Source organism: Helicoverpa armigera, chromosome 9, assembly GCF_030705265.1.
Source record: "Helicoverpa armigera isolate CAAS_96S chromosome 9, ASM3070526v1, whole genome shotgun sequence".
In the NCBI taxonomy this organism is placed as follows: domain Eukaryota; kingdom Metazoa; phylum Arthropoda; class Insecta; order Lepidoptera; family Noctuidae; genus Helicoverpa; species Helicoverpa armigera.
Genome location: NC_087128.1, coordinates 9,892,679 through 9,917,097, shown reverse-complemented (window position 1 = coordinate 9,917,097; position 24,419 = coordinate 9,892,679). Strand labels below are relative to the sequence as shown.

The 24,419-nt window shown below is 38.5% G+C and overlaps 2 protein-coding genes across 7 annotated transcripts in view; one reads left to right on the top strand and one right to left on the bottom strand.

Annotated features, from left to right (window-relative positions):
• The first annotated feature begins 213 nt into the window (after window positions 1-213).
• Window positions 214-18,634, top strand: Bre1. 2 transcript variants are annotated; one of them, XM_049839430.1, is made up of 17 exons: window positions 214-439; window positions 612-770; window positions 2,199-2,385; window positions 2,775-2,960; window positions 3,214-3,434; window positions 3,741-4,001; window positions 4,341-4,514; window positions 9,815-10,072; window positions 10,509-10,613; window positions 11,201-11,304; window positions 11,687-11,840; window positions 12,195-12,350; window positions 12,798-12,989; window positions 13,687-13,879; window positions 14,209-14,303; window positions 14,545-14,676; window positions 15,352-18,634. In XM_049839430.1, exons 2-17 carry the CDS (start codon window positions 618-620, stop codon window positions 15,502-15,504), a joined length of 2,724 nt encoding a protein of 907 aa, XP_049695387.1. In that variant the 5' UTR covers window positions 214-439; window positions 612-617; the 3' UTR covers window positions 15,505-18,634. The 2 variants fall into 2 exon arrangements, with proteins under 2 accessions (XP_049695387.1, XP_049695386.1); XM_049839429.1 differs by having other exon boundaries at window positions 12,780-12,989.
• A 309-nt stretch (window positions 18,635-18,943) lies between these two features.
• Window positions 18,944-24,419, bottom strand: part of Corn (cornetto) — a 43,136-nt gene continuing 37,660 nt past the window's right edge. For all 5 annotated transcript variants that reach the window (XM_021329341.3, XM_021329342.3, XM_064036284.1 and 2 more), the window contains exons 11-12: window positions 21,839-21,898; window positions 18,944-21,519 (exon numbers count right to left, since the gene is read on the bottom strand). In XM_021329341.3, coding sequence (XP_021185016.2) covers window positions 21,289-21,519; window positions 21,839-21,898 — 291 coding nt within the window. In that variant the 3' untranslated portion in view covers window positions 18,944-21,288. The remainder of the gene's footprint in view (window positions 21,520-21,838; window positions 21,899-24,419) is intronic.

The following is a 24,419-nucleotide window of genomic DNA, read 5'->3' as shown; positions in this document are numbered from 1 at the left end:
AAATGAGTATTAACGTAATAAAAAGAACAAGATAATGGTATACTTCTCAAAAAACAGCTCTAATAATCGACTAATTTGAAAATCAGTATTATTTATTCATTTTCTGCGAAAACAAAACACTTTATTCCTTATATTTTACAAAGAAATTAGAAAAGCTTTTTGTTTATCACAAAAAATTAAATAGGTATAGAACCTTATTAAATATCCGCAGATACAACACAACGCGTTCACAAATCACATCACTAGTGAGTGCCTGACGAGGACGTGCTAGACGAGGTCGGCAATATTTCGGGCGGATCTTGGCATTTTAAAGTTTGTTTTCATCTGCTTTCATTAGCAAAATGATATTTATTGTAGATTACTGTAAACTTACGCTTTCTCAGGTTATTGAGTACTTGAATTAAACAAAACTTAAGAGGGTGTCAATATTGACAAGCAGGTATGTATATAACCCAGCTAAAATAGTATCAACCGAGTTCATAGATATTTACTGTATCTTAACCTCTTTCATATTTGACTGGGTTATATTGATCAATAGTTTTCATGAGATGAGATTACATAGGTGCTTAGTTTTTGAGATTTGTTGATTTCACCTTTCGACTATTTTTTAGGTCAAAATGTCTAAGCGTACAGCGGACGACGGCGGCAATGGCAGCAGCCAGCCTCCGATCAAGAAAGTTCACTTTGAACCCCATCTTATTGGCCCTGTGTCCACTTTGGAGGAAATGGACATTAAAGTTCTTCAATTCCAGAATAAAAAGTTGGCTCAGGTATACAACATGGAGTATTAAGTATGAATGATTACTAATATGTTTGCATCTTATGATTTCCAGTTGACTTGTATGAGAAACATGTCATGATCAGCTGTTTATTTCAATTACATGGCACACAATGACAAATATATCAATATGTTTGTTGTATATTTTGATGAATCTAAGACTTATTTACATTCCTGTCTGTTGTTAGCACAATTGGTGTTGACAACAAACTAAGGCTAGTCAACAGGAAAGGCAAAATCATGACTCTAGAACTTTGTTAGTTACATGAAAGCAATACTCTAGTACATGGCATAAGTTTTAATACTGGGAATGATGATTAACAAATACTGTTGGGTGTTTTGCAAAATTAAGGTCATAATGAATTAATATTATGTTGATATTAACATAATTTCAACATTCAGGATGCTTACACAATTTGTATCATCAAAGTATTTTCACATTACATTTTGTAATAAGCATTAGTACTTTTGAATAGGAAATATCATGTATATTGTTTTATTGAGTATGCTACATTTGTTTATAAAGTTTGTATTATAAAGAAAACTGACAATATAATGACGTAAGTATAACAATACTGTTTACTGGATACAGTTGTGAATTATTATGAAACATATCACAGAATATACCATATAAGTTACTTTAATATATCAATACACATGATATTGGAGAATAAGTTGCATAGGTTAATACAATGGCTGATCTCATCTCTAAAAGAACCTTTTAAGCCCTCACAAATGCCTGTTAACCATACAAAAGTTATAGTTTAGTATGGCATGCTAGTTTGTGGTCAAAAACCTACTGGTGCTACTGGTAAGTACTGGTAACCACAACTTGTTTTATTCTTGCCCCTCATGGAGCAATGATGAGGAAGTTTGCATACCAGTTCTTGGTTGTTATAGAAATAGTGTGATAGATACCCAGTAACCAGCATGTTAGTTTGCATGCTGTTGCCAGGTTGTGATAAAGTTTATACCAACACCATTCTGCCTAGATGCAGGCAGACTTTCACCTGAAGCCTGGAAGTTGGTGATTGATACATCCGTGCATCGGAGAGCATTTTAATGTCCGCCCTATGCCTGATCTCTCTCCGGTCGTGTCAGATTGCCGTCCCATCGGACTATGAGAGTGAAGGAACAGGTGCACCTGTGTCAGAGCAAAAGCTTGTGCACTATAATATGTCTTGCGCAGTTGGCTAATCTCCTTATATGAGAACAGCTGCCTTAGCCGATAATCGGCTAGGAGGACATCATCAGATGCAGGCAGTTTATGTTTCAGCTGCAGTTTCTTTAACATTTTTCAAATGTTGCAACTATTTTTTTTTTCTGACATTCACCGATCTGTAGTTATCTGTAGTAGTTATCACCGAGTGGTTATCTGAAATTGTCAGAATTTCCTTAACACATTTATGGTATCTTCCAGAGGATAGAACAGCGCCACAGATGTGAAGCCGAGCTCCGTGCCCGGATAGAGCAGCTGGAGAAGCGACAGACGCAGGATGATGCAGTGCTGTGCGTTGTCAACCGTTACTGGAATCTACTCAATGAGGATATCAGAGTACTCCTGCAACGGTTTGATGCGGAGACTGCTGATGAGTCTGAAAACAAAAGTATGTTGTAGTAATATTATGTTTTTGTAACATATCTTTTGAATACACCATGTAAGGTGTTCCTGAAAAAGTAGTTTGTTCTAAATTGAAAGACTAGCTGTCACTACTTTTCATTGTTATATTACAGATTTTGTTAACCAAGTATGTTGTTAATGTCTTAAATGTTATAGTAATGATAATTTTGCTTATACATCATCATTTAATTACCCTGAGTACTTTCAATCTGTTTTATGGAACTAGTTCTCTCAAGACACTTACAAAAACCTTGTGAAAGAGGTAGTTGGACGTAAAAGCTATGTTTATTGATTGATGCTTTTAAAAATTAAATAATATGCACCAAACCCAAAGGTTTTCAATTGCTTTGGGCTATATTTTAACATTTTCTTTAGATGAAAACGAGGCGACAACCTCGTTCTTGATGCAGCTGTCTACATGGGACAAGGAAGAATTAGATGCTCAGCTCGCGAACCGCGTGCAAGTGAGTAAGCGAGCGGTTGCCAAGGTCCTGCAGGCTTTCGACCGCCTGCAGCAGAGAAATGACAAGATCTGGCGAGCCATCAAGGGAGATAGCGAGGGTATGTTCTTAGTTTCTATATTTTTATAGATTACTTAATTATTGTCCCTATATTGTCTTGAACACTGGGAGCCATGTTACTTTACGCTTTAATCTGCAGGCTAATCAATGCAGACCAGCTATTATTTGTTCCATTTTGGTAGGGTAGTTTTCTAGTCTTAATCTGCTAGTGATAAAGCTTTCAACACCTGTTTCTTGTGTGTATATTTCCATATGCCTGTGAAGGCCTATCTACTATTGACTTTGACTTCCAGAGTGTGCTCCTGCCCCAATGTTGGACGAAGTGATCCGCGCCACCAACGAGGAAGTGACGGTAGAGAACAGACGTCTGCAGGCGTTATGCACCACCTTACATGAGAGCCACCACGCCATGACCCTGAGGGTGGCTCAGCTACAAGATGCTGTCAATAGCAGGGACACAGAGAACGCTGAGCTCAAGAACCAGATTGATGACCTTCAGTACGAACTGATGAAGGTATGTTGGTGTAAATTATGCAAAAAATTACTAAGTATAGGGTTTTTTTCGTCCATCATGGTCAAAGTAAACTTATGGGGATGTTGACTTAGCAAGTAATTGGTCATGTTTTGTATAAAAAATTGCACATAATATATTTGTTTGCATTTTTATTTATTTGGAATGTAAAGCAAATACTACTCGTTCTGTGAAGTTACTATAGGATAAACTAGTCCATCAAGTAATACTTATAGGAAAAATAGTTACAAAATAATATGAAAACAGAATATAGGTAACAAAACTTATATCAAATTTTTTAACCATTAGGTGCGATCCCGCAACGACAAACTAGAGAACCACCTAGCGGAAGCCATCGAGAAGTTGAAGAGCTACCATCAGTCGGGCACGGCGGCGGCGCCGGGCGGGGCCGCAGCCCCCGTGGCGCCGGCCGCGGCCGCCAAGCTGGAGGACGTGGCGGCCGACCTGGAGGAGCAGCGCGAGCTCGCCACCAACCGCCTCGCCGAGCTCGACCGACTGCATCGACAGCACCGCGACGCGCTCAAGGAAGTCGAGAAGCTGAAGATGGATGTTAGTATATGCTTTAAGTTATACATTACCTGTTTGCCATGGTAGGAACTTTAAAATATAGCCAATGGTTGTTTGGGGCTTCTGGCAATAAAATATTTTCAGTCAGGCAGACTTTTCCAAACAAACAAAAGATTTTTTTCTCTTTATTTTTATAATTAGCAAAGGTCTTTCACAGTCAGCGTCACAGTTTATAATGCAATCTTTAATTTGTCAAGTTCATATGTTGTATATTTCGGGCATACATACTTTTCCAATGCTTCTTCAAATCAAATTAATTTGTCATGTATTTGAGACTGCCTTTTCAAGACAATAAATAATTTCTAAACATTATCTACCCAGATACGGCAACTACCTGAATCAGTGATAGTAGAGACGACGGAGTACAAGTGCCTGCAGAGCCAGTTCTCGGTGCTGTACAACGAGTCCATGCAGATGAAGACGGCGCTGGACGAGACGCGGCTGCAGCTGCAGAACGCCAAGAACTTGCACATGAGGCAGATTGAAATGATGGAGGTAATACTCAAAACAAATATAATTGTGTAGTCAAACTTGGCTGCAAAACAGCACTTTTTGAATGTCGAAAATTTGCAAAAGTCAGCGCCCAAAACGCCCACCCTTTACCACTTCCTATGTGTTTTTGTTGGAAACTATTATATAAATTGAATATTTGATACTATGTTGTACAAGACTATTGTACATTAATTGAAGTAAATCATTTGTCTTGAAAGTCTACATTGACCAAAGTCGTACACCAGTTACGGGGACCAATTTTTCGTCGAAATTTTGTCTTTTACCATATTTGAGACTTTTTCATGTAATTTCCATGTCATTTTTGTTAATTCAAATCCATGTAAAAGAGGTAGTTAATATATTATGGTTTATTCAAATTAATATATAATGTCTGGACATATAATGTCTGGACACATTTTCACACACGGTCGGTTAGCCCCATGGTAAGTTATTAATTAACTTGTGTTATGGGTGCTAACACAACTGATAAACTACATATAGCTACATATATACAAATTGATAAATATATGACGGCGCCACCGTCGATGTGTCAACCGTCGATCTGTCAACGGTGGACCTTATATAAAGCGGCGCGCGCGCACGACGGGTCATTCGTTCGCCGACCGTTGCCGAGTGCACACCTCCCACAAATTCTTGATAAATAATTGTAGTGACTAATACTGTGTTAATTGGAATAAACCAAGTGATTGTGTGAGAACCCCTTTGTTTTATTTAACGATGTCGGATCCTGACGCCGACATCAGAAGTGGGATACAATCCGAATGCCCACATCTGTTAAGGATTGCCCTGCATCGCCCACGTGTTCAAAATGTGAAGATTCTAGTGGCAAAAGTTGATACGCCTGATGCAACACTGCTATCGCATTGAATCAAGCCAGGCAAGCACAAGCAAGAATCCTGGGTGGTGAATCTCGTACTGCAACATGATGTTGGTTGGTTGGTGAATGACCAGACTGATTTCGGGAGAACTCGCCACGTGAAGATAAATTGCCTACCCACTAAAAAGAAAAAAAATGGAAGTCGATAATTTAAAATGGAGTTTGTAGTAGAAGATTTATTAAGAATTTCAGCGAAGGTACAAGTATGGTAACCACGGTTATGGTAATGGTATCGGTTTCCATTGTTACATGTCAAGCTAGTTATTGAAGGTATGCTAGAAAATTAACCGAATTTGTCTTTTTTTTTCTTCATGTTTCAACAATGACGGTGATCATTGTGCATTATGGCGAGAAAATTACGACGCTGCCTGCCATTAGCCCAACGTGTCTTTGTGAGGTCGGAGTGTTGGGGCTTGTGCATCTCCGTGGCTTCACATCCGCGAAAGCTTTGCTGTACTGCGCGCCATAGCGATGTGCGATCGTCACGCACTTTGAGTGGAAAACCCGGTGAGACCAATCCATTGTTCAATCCATAGTTTTATGTTGAGGTTATTTTTTACACGAGGTTATTAAACGTGGAACTGCCTCGTTGACTAGTGGTATTGGTAGATATGAACTGTGTCGTTGGTTTAGTTGTCACGTAGTGCGACTGTTGTGCTCGGGATCTCGGGTCGGGACGAGTTCGCTTTGTTGGTTTTGGAAATTTTCAAAAGGCAGCCCGGAGCCTGGAAGACGCTGATTGACGCACCCTTCCTCCTTGTGGTCTCTCTCTGGTTGTGTTGGGCTGTCGCTATGAGATTGAAGGAATAGGGTACGTCTGTGTCTGCGCAGATGCCTGCGCACTATAATATGTGCGCGGCTGGCTGATCTCGTAATAAGGGCTAATTATACGATCGCCGTGGTCAACAATCAGCTGGCACACAATTATTGTCAGTGGTAGTTAACTAGTGGAATCACCGACGCTGAGAAGTAGTTCCACGGGTTCTGATTAATGTCTTTCAGTTACATAGAATAATTCAATATACGTCAGACTATAGTTTTGTTGGCAAGGTGTTGTTACTTCTTACGCCTACTTAGTGATTTTATTGTGTTATGCTGTACCTACGATGGGTATCGGGGTGACTTGGAAAAGACCCGTTGGCCTGTGCGATAGCAGCGTGGTGATCAGGAAGAGACTCGTGTAAATCTGTGTGAGTACAGTTAGTGTCGCGCTACTGTGGTTCCTATAAAACCAGGATGGGCTGATAAGTCGGCTAAGGGACACAAAGGTCATGTAAAGCCTGTCGAATGGAAGGCGTTCGTGTGAGTGACAATCGTAGTTGTAATTTACAATTTGAAAGTCGGACTAACTGTTGGATCTTTCTTTTATTTCATGCTTGGCAGCTGATGTGACCGGTTTCTTCGTTTGAAAGGTGATTGCTGTTCTTGAAATCCGTAACTGGTGGTAGTGCAGCTCGTGATGCGTAGGAGAAATGTGTCAGGGGTGTAGTGCCGTTGAGTCGTTCTGGCTAGTGTTGGTGCGCACTTATGGCTGTGATTTCTGGAGTGTAGGTCTGGTGGGTGGTGCCTGTCTTATTCTGAGCGTGTCGGTGTGAAGGACTTGCCTCTTGTTTAGGTTAGATTTGCCAGAGGAGAACTGTTGCTGTTCCCAGAATATTGCCTCATCGGCGCGGATGGCTATTGTTGCGCCACACATTTGGGACTTGACGGCTGGGGGGGCCACTGCTGACCCAAATGTTTTCAAAGTTTGGTCAGTTGCCTAAGCACTTTCCTTTTCTGACTTCACGGATGCCGTCTGAGATGAAGTTTGCCGGGGGAGCAGAAATTGTCGGGTTTGTGGCTGAGTTGACGGGGTGTCTGGCTCTGCGCCACGATCGGTCGATCTGTTTGGTTAATCAGGTAGTATGTAAACGCGAACAGAGAGAGTTCATTGTAAGGGAGGCTGACATAGTTGGTTTGACTTTAATGTCTACTAGATATAGTTAGTTGCTTATTGAATGTGTGGATAACGATACCGAGAGAGTTTTGCAATGGACGTTAGCTGCCGTTCTAGCTGTTGATAAGTCGAGAAATTATCCCTATAGTCAACGTGACTCAGTGTTTGCCGGTTGTGCGCGGCGACGTTGACTGTCCCGGACTGGGCGGAGATATCCCAAATCGTTGTAGTGCTAGGTCTGGCTTCGGTCTGAAAGTTCGACTCACACAATAGCAGACTAGTAGAATTGGCTGTGTGGTTGTAGTAGGAGGTTTGGTTGTTGAGTCTTTTGTATTGTAATTACCTAGAAACGGCTATATTAATAGCTGACCTCTCTTTACGAATTCATAGATCTTGATCATAGAGTTGGGCCTTTTGGTAGTCTGACTTCAGGGATCGAATACAACCTTTCAACTAGGAATCCCTTATTTGAATCCGTACTTAAGCCTTGAACAGTAGCTGTTGTCTTCCGGCTAGTCTTTCCAATCAGATAATCGTATACCAGTCGGAGTATTCGAGAAATCCTGTAAAAATTCTACTACTCTTATAACAATTAGAATTTTTGGCAAACAGTTAGATAGGGCGAGCAATGCGAAATTTTTAGTGCCTATTTGCGATTGTAGAGAATGAATCGAACGTTGCGCGACGGGCTCGTAGAAGTTCATTATAATCATATACCCGTCAGTCATCATCATACTCTTCAGATCGTTGTTGTTGATGTTGATTAAGTAGCAAATAGTACCAGGTTCAGTGCAATATACCGTATGCCAATCGAGCTTATATTTTATTTCTACGAGAATGATGTCTTCAGATCTAGCGAGCTTCTTAGTCGACTCTGCTTAGTCGTAGATAGAAATTCGAGATACAGCAAACGGAATGATTTAGGAGGAAAATAGCTTCGACAAAACAGAGCGTTTTAATCTTTTAGTGACAACAGTGAGATTCCTCTTGAAGATGGTTTTGTTCATCTAATTTGAGCGGAAGAAACCGAAACTCAATTGCATAGGAATTTCTAGGGCTTTTGCTTTCATTGTAATAGACGTAGAATATGATAGGTATCTTCTATGGGGTTTCTTGCCGAATATTCTCCATGGGAACAGCTGTATGGTCCCGTGCAACTAGTGTCGTGAAACTTTATAGGAAATCGCTAAGGTTCATTTGAGACCATCTTATATTGAATTCGTGTACTAGTAAGACCACTCGAAAAGTGCTGTGGTAACATACCTGGAGCCCGTGTAGGCTTACTTGAAGTAGCTTGTATTCCAACTAAGGACTGAGGAGGCCGAGACGGCGGCTCACGATCATGGAAGGTATAAGGTGTCATCTGATAATGACGGTGACAGTGACGAATTTCAATTAATGTTCTTTGACCTGTACTTATATGACACGACTTCAGAAATGATCATGATGTTCGACTGACATGACTTCAGAAAGTGATGATTGGTGGCTAACTTAACGTAACTAACTTAACTGAACTGGCTCGCAAGGCCGTGCAAGTGTGACAAATCTTGGGGACTGCCCTGACACGTGACTGGTGTGACTGATTTTAGGAAATGGCTCTCTGGGTCAATGTTCTGCGACTTATGACAAACCGAATCATGTTAAGAACTGGCCTTAATGGGTCGTAGGTTCTGGTGACTAACCAAGTATTTTGTGTAGACTATGTGAGATTTTATAAAAAAAAAGAAAAGAAAAAAAGGAAAAAAAAGTCACAAAAAAGTAAGCTAAAAAAAAAGAGAAAAAGGTAATTAAAAAAAAAAATGGTTTAACGGTCTCCGGTTGTAATACCGATGAGAATGGTTTAACGGTCTCCGGTTGTAATACCGATGAGAATGGTTTAACAGTCTCTGGTTGTAAAAAAGGGCTTGCCGGAGCAGCACATTTAAGTCTGTTGTGATTGACCTCGCAACTTAAAGATTTGACTGACTGATTTGATGTGACTGAGTATGTCAGGATGATCGAGCAGTTTGCTGTCTTGTTTTCAGAAGACGCTCGAGGACGAGCGTATGTCAGCATGGCCGTGACGGCGCCACCGTCGATGTGTCAACCGTCGATCTGTCAACGGTGGACCTTATATAAAGCGGCGCGCGCGCACGACGGGTCATTCGTTCGCCGACCGTTGCCGAGTGCACACCTCCCACAAATTCTTGATAAATAATTGTAGTGACTAATACTGTGTTAATTGGAATAAACCAAGTGATTGTGTGAGAACCCCTTTGTTTTATTTAACGATGTCGGATCCTGACGCCGACATATATATTGTAACACCCAGACCACGGCCAACAAACATGCTCATCACACACATGTCGACCGAACCGGGAATCGAACCCGGGACCTCAGGTTCGGCAGTCCGGCATGGATAACCCAATCCATACATAGAATACACAATCCAGTAAATATTTTTTCTTCTAATCTAACATTACCTTTTAGAGCGAAGAATTATCAAGACAGAAAACACTGAGAGCTGAGATGATACAACTAGAAGACGTGCTCGGCCAACTAAGGAAAGAGTACGAAATGTTACGCATAGAGTTTGAACAGAACTTAGCTGCGAACGAACAGACGGGACCAATCAACAGAGAGATGAGACATCTTATCACGTCGCTGCAGAATCATAACCAACAGCTGAAGGGAGAGGTGCATCGGTACAAGAGGAAGTATAAGGATACTAGTCAGGAGCTTAATAAGGTAATTTGCAGATTAAAAAATATCTTTACTGCATATAGAATGTTATAAATATATGTTGCAGCTAACTGGTTAAAATAGCCATTAAAGGCTCCAGCAGACCGGATGCGTATGCGTAACCACGTCGTAGTCACGCGCGTAGTTACGGCGTAACCATGAGTTGTAATGTATGGAAATGTATGACTACGCTTACGTCTACGCATACGCATCCGGTCTGCTGGAGCCTTAAATCAAACGGATAGTCCATTGATTTTGATTGATTAAAGTTGAGTTGGCTGCGACACACATTCGAAAAACATAGCCCTCCTTCAGGCATCGGGTTGAATCAATTTTTAATATCTGAGAGATGAAATGTGAACTTTGTATATTTGGATGCATATTTTTGACTACTTACTTAATGCATAAGATCCAATATAATATTGATAATTTTGTGTAATAGGTGCGTAAGGAGTTGGAAGAGGCGGGAGCGCGTGTGTCGCTGGGCGGCGCGGAGGCGGCCGACGAGAAGCCACACGCGCTTAAAAAGGAAGAACCCGATCCGGAGGTATTTAAACTTAAAATATATCATCTTATAAATGGTCTTCTTAGAAAAATATTCAAGAAATTATAGTAAATATATTAAACTAGCTTTCGACCGCGGTTTCACCCGCGTCCCGTAGCCGGACGGTGACAAAAACCTTCTCTCGGGTCTAAGTTACCGCTCCTCTAATTTTCAGCCGAATCGGTCAAGCCGTTTTCATGTTATGTCGTGACAACGGAAATCGGGTTTCATTTTTATGTATATAGATTATAGTAAATGGTTTTTTTTACAAAGGTTTACAAATTACTTAAATAGTACCAAAGTTTTGCAGCAGCAATACATAAGATACTGGATTCGAAAACACCCTGAAGAAATGATAATATCAAACATTTTATTCTGTATAATATTTCTAATTCGGGCTATTTTCCAAATTGATAAATTTTCAAAACTATCCTATTAAGTATCCACTATCCGTTTTTTTTTACATAAAATGAGTTATGCATATCAAAGAAACGTGTCTGTACATTTGTATGTGTATTGGTTACATAAATGAAATGTACATGAGTATACATATACTTTAGCTACATCTGTGACTTTTGTATGTGTGTCAGGGCGAGGAGGCAGGTGAGACGAAGCCGGCGGCCAGCAAGGAGCACAGCCGCGCCAAGCTGCAGGAGCAGGACCTCATCATCAAGGACCTCAAGCAGCAGCTCAAGTTAGCACAGCTTATATTCTCCTAGCTTGTCTTCGCAGTAATTATAAATGAGAATCATCGTGGTCAATCTCTCTAAAATACTGAAAAGTGAAAAATGTACACAGTAGAAACCTTGGGAAGTCGACTTCTAGGACTGTATAATTTTGTTTTCGTTTGTGTATGGAAGTTGGTTTACTAAAACTGATATCTGGTAATCCCAAAACCAACATTAGTTCGTTGGTGTAGATCAAGAATTTCTTCATGGCAAAGAGACCATTTCGGAAATAATTCATTCAAATAAAAAAACAGCGTTTGATAAACGACAGACAATTCAATGAACGGGAATACAAAAATATATCGCTTTGTAAGTCCCGATTATTTATAAACAAGTACATACTTACAGGAAGGCAGTGAACGAGCAGAAGGAACTGAAGCTTCTCCTGGACATGTATAAGGGCGTCAGCAAGGAACAGCGCGACAAGGTGCAGCTGATGGCCGCCGAGAGGAAGGCAAGGCAGGAACTTGAGGACCATAGGCAAAAGGCTAAGATGGCACAGGTAAACTAGCTATATAGGGATATTTCCAAATGTGATTTAAATAGAACCTTTACTTTGATGGCCAATTCGGGAAGTGCTGCCCTGAAATTTGGGTAAAAAGGTCGGGAAAAACCGCGAAACTTTGTATGGAGTCAAATAGTTGCTGCAAAGTCACATAATGTAACCGAATTGCGCTCCAAAAATAACAATCTGAGTATGTCCAATAAGTAAATTGAGGAGTTCTGAAGACTTCTTCGAAAATCATTCCTTAAATCCCATTTTTTTTGTTGTCTTAAAATGACCATAATAAATGAAAACTAGCAGCCTAATACTTGGTAGCTCTATATAAAAAACTTTAACCATTTTTCTCGTCAGGAAAGCAAACGCGAGCGGCGGCTGGCGGACGAGGATGCTCTCCGCAAGATCAAGCAGCTAGAAGAACAGAAGTATGAGCTGCAGAAGCAGTTGTCCTGCGCCCGACCCAACGCAGACCCGCTACATGCCTTCTCCAGGCCCTTCGCTGGCTCACCGGTATGATGCTAACAGTGCACTCTAGTTATAAGCTTGTTCATCACTAATGGTTTAAAATAAAGCCTTAATTCATGAGATCATTCTAATCTCCTCATTCAAATTTCAGTTGTGGTTGTGTAACATCTTGTTCTATATGTAGGTCTCTATCTTACATCATCTTTCCATCAGATTCTTTCCATTTCATTTCATGCATTTACATTACATTACATCACAAAATTAACAATAGTTTTCATAAAGGTGTTGGATATTTTTTGACCAGTGCTCTTTTTTGCTGTGGTTCAGTATCAGAAGTCAAAACTACTAACTGTAACACCAACAAAAAAAGTACTTGTCTATTATTTGAGAGTTATTTAATAGACAGACTAATTACTTTCTTCATTCGGCATGCCTATTAACAATGGAAAAGGGCGGAATAATAAAAAAATAAAGTATTTCTCCAACGCACAGGAGGAGGAAGCTTTGCTCAACGAGATGGAGGTGACCGGGCAGGCGTTTGAAGACATGCAGGAGCAGAACTCGAGGCTGATACAGCAGCTTAGAGAGAAAGATGATGCTAACTTCAAGCTTATGTCCGAGAGGATTAAGGCTAACTCTCTGCATAAGTTGTTGAGGGAAGAAAAGCAGTTGTTGCAGGAACAGGTGGGTTCTTGAGTGTTTTTAACCGACTTCGCAAAAAGGAGGAGGTTATCGATTCGGATGTTTATATTTTTTGTGGTAGAGCTATGGAATGGTATGACGAAAGTAATGTTATGTTTGATAGAGGTTTGTACTGCATCTTGTTGTAAGTAATAAGTAACTAAGAAAACCTATAACCATGCATGCAAAAAAAAAACGATTTTCTGAAATTATATACAGGAATGAATTTTATCCAGTGCGCAAACTTTGTGAACTTATAGTTAAAAAAGTTTTATAGATACGTATATTTTTATTTTGTAGTGTTTTAGTACAAAAAAGAAAAGTTATTGATATCGAAAGATGTTTATTTTGTAACCGATAGTACGGTCACAGTCGTCATAGTATGCACGGCGGCAACGCGAAACCGGTTTACTGACGCGAGCTCCGCTCGGCGCGCGTAAGAAAAGTTGGTATCCATATTTTGCTGATTTTAGGGCGGATAAAAGAATGAAAAAATTTTTTTTACTGATGATGCAGATATGTTCTGTTAACGATTCTGGACCACCAGTTTTTTTTTGCGCACTGCTTAAAATTCATTCCTGTATACATTTACAATTCAAGTTATTTAAAAAAACACTGCAGACAATGGTAGAATAGTTTTTATGGCTACCGGAGGTTATATTCTATTTTTTTATTATTTAACCTGTTGATAAATTTGCAGGTGGTAACCCGCGACCAACAAATCGAGTCAATGGGCGCGGTAGCTCGACGCCTAGAAGAGAAAGAGAGGCTGCTACAAGCCACTCTTTCCGCCGTCGAGAAGGAACTGCTACTGCGACAGCAGGCTATGGAGATGCACAAGCGAAAGGCCATCGAGTCTGCGCAGTCCGCTGCTGATCTCAAGCTGCATCTAGGTATGTGGTATGGAAATGTGTTCTATGCAGTGTACAGTTTACAGTAATATTGTAAGATAACAATGGTGCCAGACATTTTAACATAAAACATGTAGCATAATATATAAATAAAATAATATATTTGTAGATACCGGTAACAGTTGTTTAAGAGAATATTTTTGAAAGTTATTTATCGGCATTGCAAGATATTTTTTCGCCAGTAACGAAGGAAGGTGTAAAATGTACCTGTATCACACCTATAACACGATTTAAAAGTTATTTTCCATTGTAACGTTGGCAATAATTATTTAATACTCACTATAATCTTATGACTTATTTGTTTATTGCAGAGAAATATCACGCGCAGATGAAGGAGGCGCAGCAGGTGGTGGCGGAGAAGACAAGCGCGCTAGAAGCAGAAGCGTATAAAACAAAAAGACTACACGTGAGTTACCATCCTTCTCCGAACACTGAGTATTGTAGCAATTCAGTCTTCTGTTACTTTACACATCTATGAGGGTGCAATTTATTAGTGACTGAACAGATTATAAATCAGAATATGTTGCACTCTAAAGTAAAAAACAATTTGAGTAGTGTCTTCTTCCACGTTCTAACCCTATAAATGGGCTTAACTATATCCGATTTGTGTTCTTGAGATGAGCTTGTTCAAAATTATTGTAACACAGGAGGAGTTAGCGATCCTGCGTCGCAAGGCGGAGCGTATGAAGAAGATGGAGCAAGCCGGCAGCAGCATGGACGAGGTGCTGCTCGAGGAGATACGCGAGTACAAGGAGACGCTCACATGCCCGTCCTGCAAGGTAACCTAGTGCTTTATATAAACCCACTCACCTCAACCCAGTTCAAGTCAAACTTAAGATCTTCAGGTATCAATCGCCTGCACTGTTAAGGTGGATTTACATGAAAAGAACATAGAGCTAGAGCTAGAACAAGAGCATTCTTTCGTGGTCTTTTAGTGTAAACAAAAACTCGTATTCAGCGTTTACATCAAACGAACAAAGAGCTAGAGCTAGAACAATCGCTAGAACACAAGAACGCTTTGAAAAGACCGCTCAGGGGCGCGAGCACGTTCGAACACGCAAGAACGCTCTAAGTAACTGTTCGCGCGCTCTAGCGGCGTTTACATCAAGCGAGCGAGCATTCTTAGAATATTCCATAGAAACTTTGCGAACGCACTCAGAACAACGAAAGAATGCTCTACGCCTGTTTACACTAAAATAATTTGACATAGTGGGGATAGAATGAGCATTCGCTCGTCTCATGTAAATCCACCTTTACGCGAAGGCATGTTTGGGGGTCATTAACTTTGGCCTATGCCTTTTTCAATACACTAGACCTATTTTGTTAGATCATAACATTGAGAGAGACACAAGTAAATGCTGAGTCATTTAGTCGTTAGCAAACTCACACTTTGCCCTCAATGTACCTAATATATGTGTAAACCTTTTACTTATCTTTTCATTGTATAATTACAGGTGAAACGCAAAGACGCGGTACTTACGAAGTGCTTCCACGTGTTCTGCTGGGACTGCCTCCGCACTCGCTACGAGACGCGACAGCGCAAGTGTCCCAAGTGCAACGCGGCCTTCGGCGCCAACGACTACCACCGCCTCTACCTCTCCACGTAGGCACTCAGTAGGCACCTCACTAGTATGTCATCATCTGCCCAGCCTTGCGTCGCCTTCCAGTCTAACCGGATGCAGCAAAGTGCCAGGGTTTTACATGGAGCAACATGGAGCAGCCTATCTGACCTCCGCAACCTGGGTTATCATAACTGTCGGTAAGACTGGTTGTTAGACTTCGTGGCTCCTGACTATCCGACTGTCTACGATGTACTATTGAATGCCGGGACCACCATTTAACGCGTGTTAGACACGGGGAAACTCGTTATGACATAGATGGTCACCCATCCTCGGACCGACCGCGCCAAGCGTTGAACCTTTGATCGGTCGAACCGTGCGTTACTTAGCCACGAGGTCCCGAGACACTTCGCTAGTACATCCTTATTTATATTCCTCTCATCACAAGGCCCTGTGTGACAGGCCTCCACCTAAATAAACGTGCAATTGTACCTAGCCAAAGGAAATCGGTGAATCGGATGAATTGTACACTCCTTATGGAGTGCTAAGTAGTTCAAAATAAACCTTTGTAAGAATTAGCTTGCGGGTTAGACCAAGCAGTGGATCAGTCATTTTTTGACTTAGTAAATTGTTTATTTTTTCTCTTAATTCGAGATCTCTGTAACTTATAAAGCTAACGGATTTGAATCTAACACTTGCTACACTTTGCGTTTGTATTTCAAGTGGAGTTACATTACAAACTGACTTACTGTTATTGACATTTATTTAATAGATAGCAGTATCGTGAATACAGTGTTAATTATGTATATTATATCAAGTGATAGTGTACAGTATATTTATATTATAAAAATAGATGTTGATTGGGTATCCTATCTATTTATATTTTGAATTGGGTATAGTGAACCATGGCGATGTAATATGAAACGCATGTTAGATCGAAGTGTGTTTTGAGCATCTATATGGATGTCTTAAGTAAAGGGAGATAGTAAACGTTGATGAATGATCTCAGGACTACCTCCGGTGTTAGCAAAGTTTGGCAAGTATTAGAGGGAGCAGTATTGAACAAAGTGAATGTTCACATTGAACATGTTGGGTTGTGAGTTGTACAGTAAGCATGGAAACTGTAAACTGGTCATAGATATAATGGACAAGGATAGTGAAGACACACTTTGACATTTCCATAGACTTCCAATTATTTAGAATTTACGACAACTCTTTGTTAATATTTTACTGTCAGTAATAACTGATAAGTGAATCTCTGTCTACAGTATTGTTAAAGATGTATTCGGTCTTCTACTATGACAGGCATGTCCGTTATGTTTATGATCACTTTTATCTGAACAGCCTGTATGTTGTATATAGTGAACTCTTCAGATCAGGCGCGTTGTGTGTTTGACACTATACTGAAAATTGTATCTCACAAAGCTCAGTGCTCATTAAAATGAAACAATGAACTAGACCGCGTCTGATTTCAGGAGTTCCGTTCAAACCTACAAAAGTTCAAACGTGCACTGTTAAAAATGACGAAAAACTTACGAGTGTAATAAGACATGAGCGTGTAGAGAAAGACAGCTGTTTTGTAGTTATATGTCAGAGCCCCGCAGACAGTTGCCCCTTTAAATGAAAATAATTATGACGGACTACGTAGACGCAGGCCCACCAAACGATGAAATATCGTATCTTAATGTGTTCGTCAAGAGTTAGACTTCTATGATTCAGTTCTTTAATATTAAAATGTAATGTCTGCGGAAGCCTGGCAGTCTATAGTCAAATATATTATTGTATCTTAAAAATATAATATTTTGTCTTTATTTATCTGTGACTCACATGCAACTTCCGACTCATAAGTTAACAAAACTTGATAGCAATGTAATGGTTAAAGTATGATACGATGACGAAGCTTTGAAAAGATTTATAATATGAAAACTTCAAATGCACGTCAATTAAATGTTACACGTTCATTCCTTGTCTATACATGTTATTTTTGTATTAAAATAGCTTTCCATGTTGAATATGAATTACATTGCGTAATGTATCTTAAGAATTTAAATTGCATTTCGCGCTCTTATGTATATTGGATACATAATTATATTGATGTTGTATATTAAGGATAATATCATGAAATCGAACAAGTGGATATAGTTTATATATCTATATTTAGTAATAAATAATTATACTTATTGTTAAACAAATCCTTGAGGTTAGTGTGAATGTGGTGATAGTGCGAGATGACTTATTTGTACTGTAGTTAGGAAAATAGAATTTAGCTTACAGCCCACTGACTGATATATTTGTATATTTTAAGTTAAACATTTTGATCGGGCTTGAGCTCAGCTTTACTAAGCCGTTGTCTATACAAAAGCCAAATAGTCAGCTTGATACTTGATTTTTGTCAAATGAACTAATCAATCAATCAAAATTCTGTTAGAATAATTTCGACTAAGGAGGTTTTTGTTTAGAAAAATAACATTTTCATTAAGGTAACTAGAAAATAAATAATCTTATTAAAATATCTTTTACACATGCGTGGAAATAAACGATAAATGTAATGGGTTAATTATAAAAAAATATTAATTTACTGTTTTAAAGTTATTGCAGGGGAACAATTTATTTGACAGTATTTAATGAATTTTGAAATAGAAAATCGCTGTATCTGTGTTAGTGTTAAGTTTCTACGACTATGCAATAATTACCGAAGTCTCATTTCTATTCATTCTATTTCCGTGCGATTTTCTGTTATCCTGTTTGTGCCTATAATTAGAGGCGTCTCTGTTAAAGTGTTAGAACACTCAATTCTTGTTAAATGAATGAAAACTATTTTTCCCACTGACGGCTACAGCTGAATATTGAAACTGTAATAATTTCACGTACATCCGACTGATCAATGTTATTGTGCGCCTAGCAGTTCATTAATCTATTACTGTCCTTACTGCCGTCTGTATATTTTGAATTATTTCCGAAATCACGGTTTTTTTACAATGTAAAATAATTTGTATATCAGAAAATTACTTGTACTTTTACTCTAATTTTGAAAATCAGGTAGATACAAAGTTACTGGCAGAACTCATTGTAAAGATGCCTGTAAAACATATTTAATTATTTAATGTTCAGTGGAAACTGTATAACTATTTAAATGTAACGTTAATGGACTACGTCGAATAAATGTCTCAACAAATAACTGACAGTGTTTTATATTATATCTTGAGTAAGCTTTATTTTGAGGCTACCTGTGTTGGACATTGGCATTAGTTATTTCCCCGACATTCTGGGTTCAGGTCACGGCCTTGACGAGTATTGCAGGACCTACGAGATGAATACAAGCGCCCGTAAAGGACAATGCCCAAAAATTTATGGACTGTATGGACCCAGAATTATTTCCCAGTTCGCAGCTAAACGATGCCCCTTTGAAAGACAGCCCCCTCCGGGGTACGTCTCGGAACTTCCAGAAACTTAAAGGTGGACAGAATTTTAAATAAAACAGCAAAAATGTCGCTCAATATATTTTATTTACATACACTAATGTATTTACATCGCATAATTTCACGATTTAATTCGAAATAAATTCAAGTTCACCTATGATATACTCCACTGACCTGGGCAGTTGGTGTTCGCATAAATTCTGTATCGATATTTGTAAGTTTATTATATCTAATGATTACGTATCATCAGCACCTGAAGCAAGCGACGTGGATGGACGAAGCGAGTTTATTGATTTTGTACTACATGTATATACAAAAAGCATTTAGTATTATCATACAGTTAATGTGCTGCATATTGAGGAATTCACGCAATTAAAGTCATTTGTCCTAAAACAATATTATAACACTCATTTTAGCAAACTTCAACACGACCGTCAACGATCCGTTCAACGTAAATACAATATCAGTCTCATTTGTTACAATTTTGTCAAACTTGCAACGTTTTGATTTCATAAACTGTGCACATTATGTAAAATATTAATCTAGTTCTCATTTATTGTGTAATGCATGCCTTATTTAATAAATAATTATAAATCAAAAAAGGGCAACACAATATTTATAATACTCTAAATACAGATTGAGTAGAAGTCGAATTCTATATTTATTTTATAGACAATAGATTTCTGATAATATTTTAAATGTAAATCGAATTAAAATATCGAATGTTATTGACTAGATCAGAAAAATAAATATTGTGATATAATTGTGTACCATCCATTTTATTTACATTTTAATATCGTATAAAATATATGGTTTCCATGATTCCAGCTGGCGCAATATTAGCGACTTTTCATATATTACGTCTCGTCTGAATATGACTTGAACAGTACAGATTTATGTAATGCTGTAAAAGTAATATTCAGATAAATGTGCTTTACGTAAAGATTATTATAGAGGTGGGAGAATCGGTATTGTGACGTAGTTATACTCGATATTTGTGACGTAACATATTATTGGTGAGTAGAATAGATTTAGACCCAAGATCAGCACTACAATAGGTACCTACATTAGAAGAGCTAACACAATGGCACTTGAATACTTTAGTGATGAACTATAGTATTCCGGACGCGATGTATTGTACAACGATAGTCACTTACAGTGCAGCGTATAAACAAATGTTCTACAATAATACTTATCAAATAATACAGAGAAAAAACACATTAGAAAAGTTACAGCTTATAAATAATAAATTTCATTTCAATAATACAGTGCGATTGCAATGATTGAAAATTCAGAAAACGTTAAATGCAATTAGGAATGAAAATGTTAATGCTTAGGCTAAAATGTATGGAAACAAAAGCAAATATATTATGACACTACATTGTTCCATCGTCAAAGACTTGATCATTGCATTGTTAGTGGACTTACAACACTCACGCTCTCTGCGCATTGAGATCCATCGAACACGACTACTACGTTAAGTAACATTATTACTGCAACATTCCATTTTCCTACAAATTACTAAACGTACACACGCCTCATTTTAGGGCATGTGTTATTTTTCAGATACGAATCTGTAATAAGATGTAATCATTTCTATCTAACATTCTTATAATTTACGACCAGACAACGCTCGGGACATCGAACATTTCGGCAAAAGCCGTTTCCTTCAGTGACTACAATTCGCTTCATGCGTCGGTCCTACACTCTAGTCACGGACTACGCAGGACGGATGACCTACTGCGCGGAGGGCAAACGTAAGCTCCACAATACGAGTAAACAATTCATGAACACTAGTTTCTATCGTTTTCTAATCTTAGCTATATTATGACAAAATGGAAGTATTTCGGCGAGAACAGCGATGGCTGTAATTAAGTAGATAATTGAAGGACCTTATTAGGTGGTCAGTGCCGGTAAAAATAAGTATTTATCAAATAATGAGCACGAGCTATGCTACTCTATATTGGCAAATAGAAGACGTAGGTGAATAAGTGTTGTTTTAACCGGCACTGATTGTGGAGGACTGCGATGTGCAGTCGACAGTCACTGTATACACTGTATCTAAACAGATGACGACACTTTAGTCATTTTATTGTAATTACAATTTGTAATTTTGTGACATTACACTTATAAGTAGAGCTTTTGTTTAAAATATAGTCTGTATGATTATTCACTGTTTTATACCAAAATCAATTAACACATCTGTTTACAAGCATTACATAATGTCATGCACGTAGTCATTTTGATACTTATCATGTTACAGTTGTGTCAATTGATTCTATTTCGTCTTTTTATTTAAAGTTTGACAATGAAAAACGATAACAGAATATACTGTATATTCTGTATATAACAGTATATTATAATATACATAGAGTGACGTCATCTGTTAAGACAGTATTTCTTAGCACGCATTCTAAGCGGCTCCTTGCAACGCGGCCGGTGCTGGCGCGGGTGCGGGCGGGGTGGCGAGTGTCGCGGCTGGCGGCGCGGGCGCGGCGGCGAGGGCGAAGGCGAGGCGCTCGAGGCGGGCGCGTGCGGCGGCCAGGCGCGACCAGCGTGTGGGCGCCCCGCCGAGCGCGGACAGCGCCGCGTCTAATGATGCGTATAGAGCACGACGCTCGCTCTCACTGCAGCCTGATAGCTCCTGGTAAACAATTAACATAATTAGACCTCAAATTATATATAAAAAAAAGATTCTAACGAATTGAGAACAAATTCCTTTAGTCAGTTAAAAAAACGACGCTATTTACACAGTTTCTTATGATAAAATATTTAAAAATCACATGTCAGTCAAACTTTCTAAAATTAACCGAACAAGATAATACGAAGAAAGGCATCTTTTTTACACAGGCAAGGTGTACGGTCGGCATCGGTCAATGTAGACGATAAAAATCATCGCGATAAATATGCCATGAGCAAAAGAGACAAGAGCTCTAAAAGAAAATATAATATAAAAAACGTACCTCCTCAACCGCTTCTATATCATCCTCCTCACCGGCTTGTGCCAACTGCTTCTTGAGCGTCTACAAATAAAAACAAATTTAATTTAACACAAATACAACACCAACATAAACAATATTTATTGCAGATGGAATTACAGCCAAAATACAGTTATTTTTTTCATTAAATTATACACCAATTCCCTAAATACATATAATATATCATATATTTATTATATAAAGTAAATGTTCTAGCAACGGTTATATACATATTTGCCGGTGTCTATATACAGAATGTGTTGGCAGCAACACAGCAAGCCATGTTGTATGAAGTCAATATGTTCTCTCCTAATTAATGTTATAATATGAGGTAAGTATTTCTGGTGTTCGGCCGAATGTGTGACTATGAGTGGATTTGAAAAACATGCTTTTTGGATATAGCCTACAGGATATTTTGTAACTTTTAGAGGTAACTTTTATAACATTTAAAATTCATGCTCATTCAAGAAGCTTTATTTTTAAAAGGGATAGAATAATGTTTTGAACGAAATTAGCGGCAAATACGTTTACCGAGTAATTAAACAGTAATTATCGTGCAATTTTACAGGTAATTAAGAAAAAATCTAATTATTAAATTAAAAATATCTTAACTTTACGTCGATAATATTTTTAAACATATGTATAAATAAGTAAATATTATACACAGTTATACATGTAGGCTATATATTTCTATGGAGAGAACATAAGACGCTCCGTGCTATCTAAAAGCCGTGAGGATAGCGAAGTACAAATGTAGTAACCTTGGCGCCTTATTCTTGACTCGAGATCGCCAAGCAGGCCCTGAATGGTGTAAATACCTGTTTCATATTAAACCAGTTAACGGCACTAACAGTACTAAGGATAATTTACTCTTGTAACAAGTTATTAAAAGTGTTACTAAACAATTTTAGTCGGTAACAATGCCAATTTATAAATTGTTGTATTTTTTATTAATATTTAGATTGGCATATATAATTCTTTAGCATTGAATTACCCATATCAAAACCAGCGGCGGCCCTAGCCATTGCGAGGCTACGTGCGGCAGGTCTATGCGAGGCCCTTTAAGTTGTCCTACGTGAAAAGTCTGTGTTGCGAGAGTAAGCTGGTGTTTTGACTTAGCTAACGTCATGTTTGAGGAGAAATGCTCATGTTAAACAAATCAATAGAATCACAAAATTAACAAATATTAAAATGATCTGATGCTTCCCAATTTCCTAAGACTAAAATCTTTAATTAGAGCAGAATAATCGAATGAATGAGGAACGTCATTTTCGATCGAAAGAATAGCAAGGGCTGAAAGTTGATCTTGTGTCATCGAATTCCTTAGATATGTTTTAATCATTTTAAGCCTCGAAAAACTGCTTTTTCTATATTATTATTTTATTATTCGAATTCTCAAGACTATTTCGGTAGTGGGATAAATTTCAATTAAATTCTTTTCTAAATATTTCAGCACCTAGATAATATTCAGCTCTTCATATAACTGATTCAGGACCGTCTCTAGCTTAGCGCCCGGGTGCAATCATGACCCAAGCGCCCCCTATGTTTTGAAAGATTGTGACTTGAGTAGTTCGAACGTCGTAAATAAGAAAGTTTATATGGAAGCTAGGAGTTATTTTCTTGTTAATAAAAGGACTTAAAAGCGGCGCTACCTCCTAGGTTCAACTTAAAAAAGGAAAAAAAAAAAACATGTGGAAAGTACCCGCGGGCGTAACGAGCGCAAAAATTTTTGACCTATGGGACACTACAGTAGCACCTAAACTTGTATAATAAACTACAATGCAAGGGGAATTCGCGAGCGTAGCGAGCGCGAAAATTTTTGTGTTTTGGGTCACTAAAGCACCTAAACCATGTATAATAAACAACAGTGGAAGGTGAACTCGCGAGCATAGCGAGCGCCAAAATGTTTGAGTTTTGGGTCATTAAAGCACCTAAATTTGTACAATGTACAACAGCGGAAGGTGAATTCGCGAGCGTAGCGAGCGCGAAAATTTTTGAGTTTTGGGACATAAAAGTATTCTAATCAAGTTAGAAGGACAGGCACTGTCAAGTGAACAGCCGCGAGCGTAGCGAGCGCGAATTTTTTTATTGTTTCTTTAAGGACTCTCAAATTAAACAAATAAAAAGAATCCGTGACTGGATCGAGAGCCAGTTGTTTTTGTTACTTTGGTGTTCCAACTTTTTGTTAAATTGAGGACTCAAAAAGTAAACGCAGAATAAATTAGAAATAAAGAAAAAAAAACACTTTTTTCTTGGACCAGATATATATTTTTCTTATATTAGTGTGGGTTGTAGCGCGAGGCCCTGTGCGATGGCACAGTTCGCACACCCCTAGGGCCCCCACTGATCAAAACAGCGTAAAACCATTATAATTCTTAGTTTTTTTTCTTTCTAAAATTCTCTCCTGTTCACTATACTCTTGACTGTATATGAATGTATTGTATGTCTGAAACTGAGCTTAAGAATGAGCCTCATACGATACATAAACATAATACATGAATGAATATCAAGACCAAGTGGTAGGGTGACAATAAATCGGTAAAAAAATACATATTTTAAATAGTAC

Bases quoted from the DNA above. Each gene is read 5' to 3' on its own strand.
- Bre1 (XM_049839429.1), top strand. From the start codon at position 618: ATGTCTAAGCGTACAGCGGACGACGGCGGCAATGGCAGCAGCCAGCCT. The intron at 4,002-4,340 runs GTTAGTATATGC...TTATCTACCCAG, and splicing joins TCGAGAAGCTGAAGATGGAT to ATACGGCAACTACCTGAATC. The intron at 10,614-11,200 runs GTATTTAAACTT...TATGTGTGTCAG, and splicing joins AGGAAGAACCCGATCCGGAG to GGCGAGGAGGCAGGTGAGAC.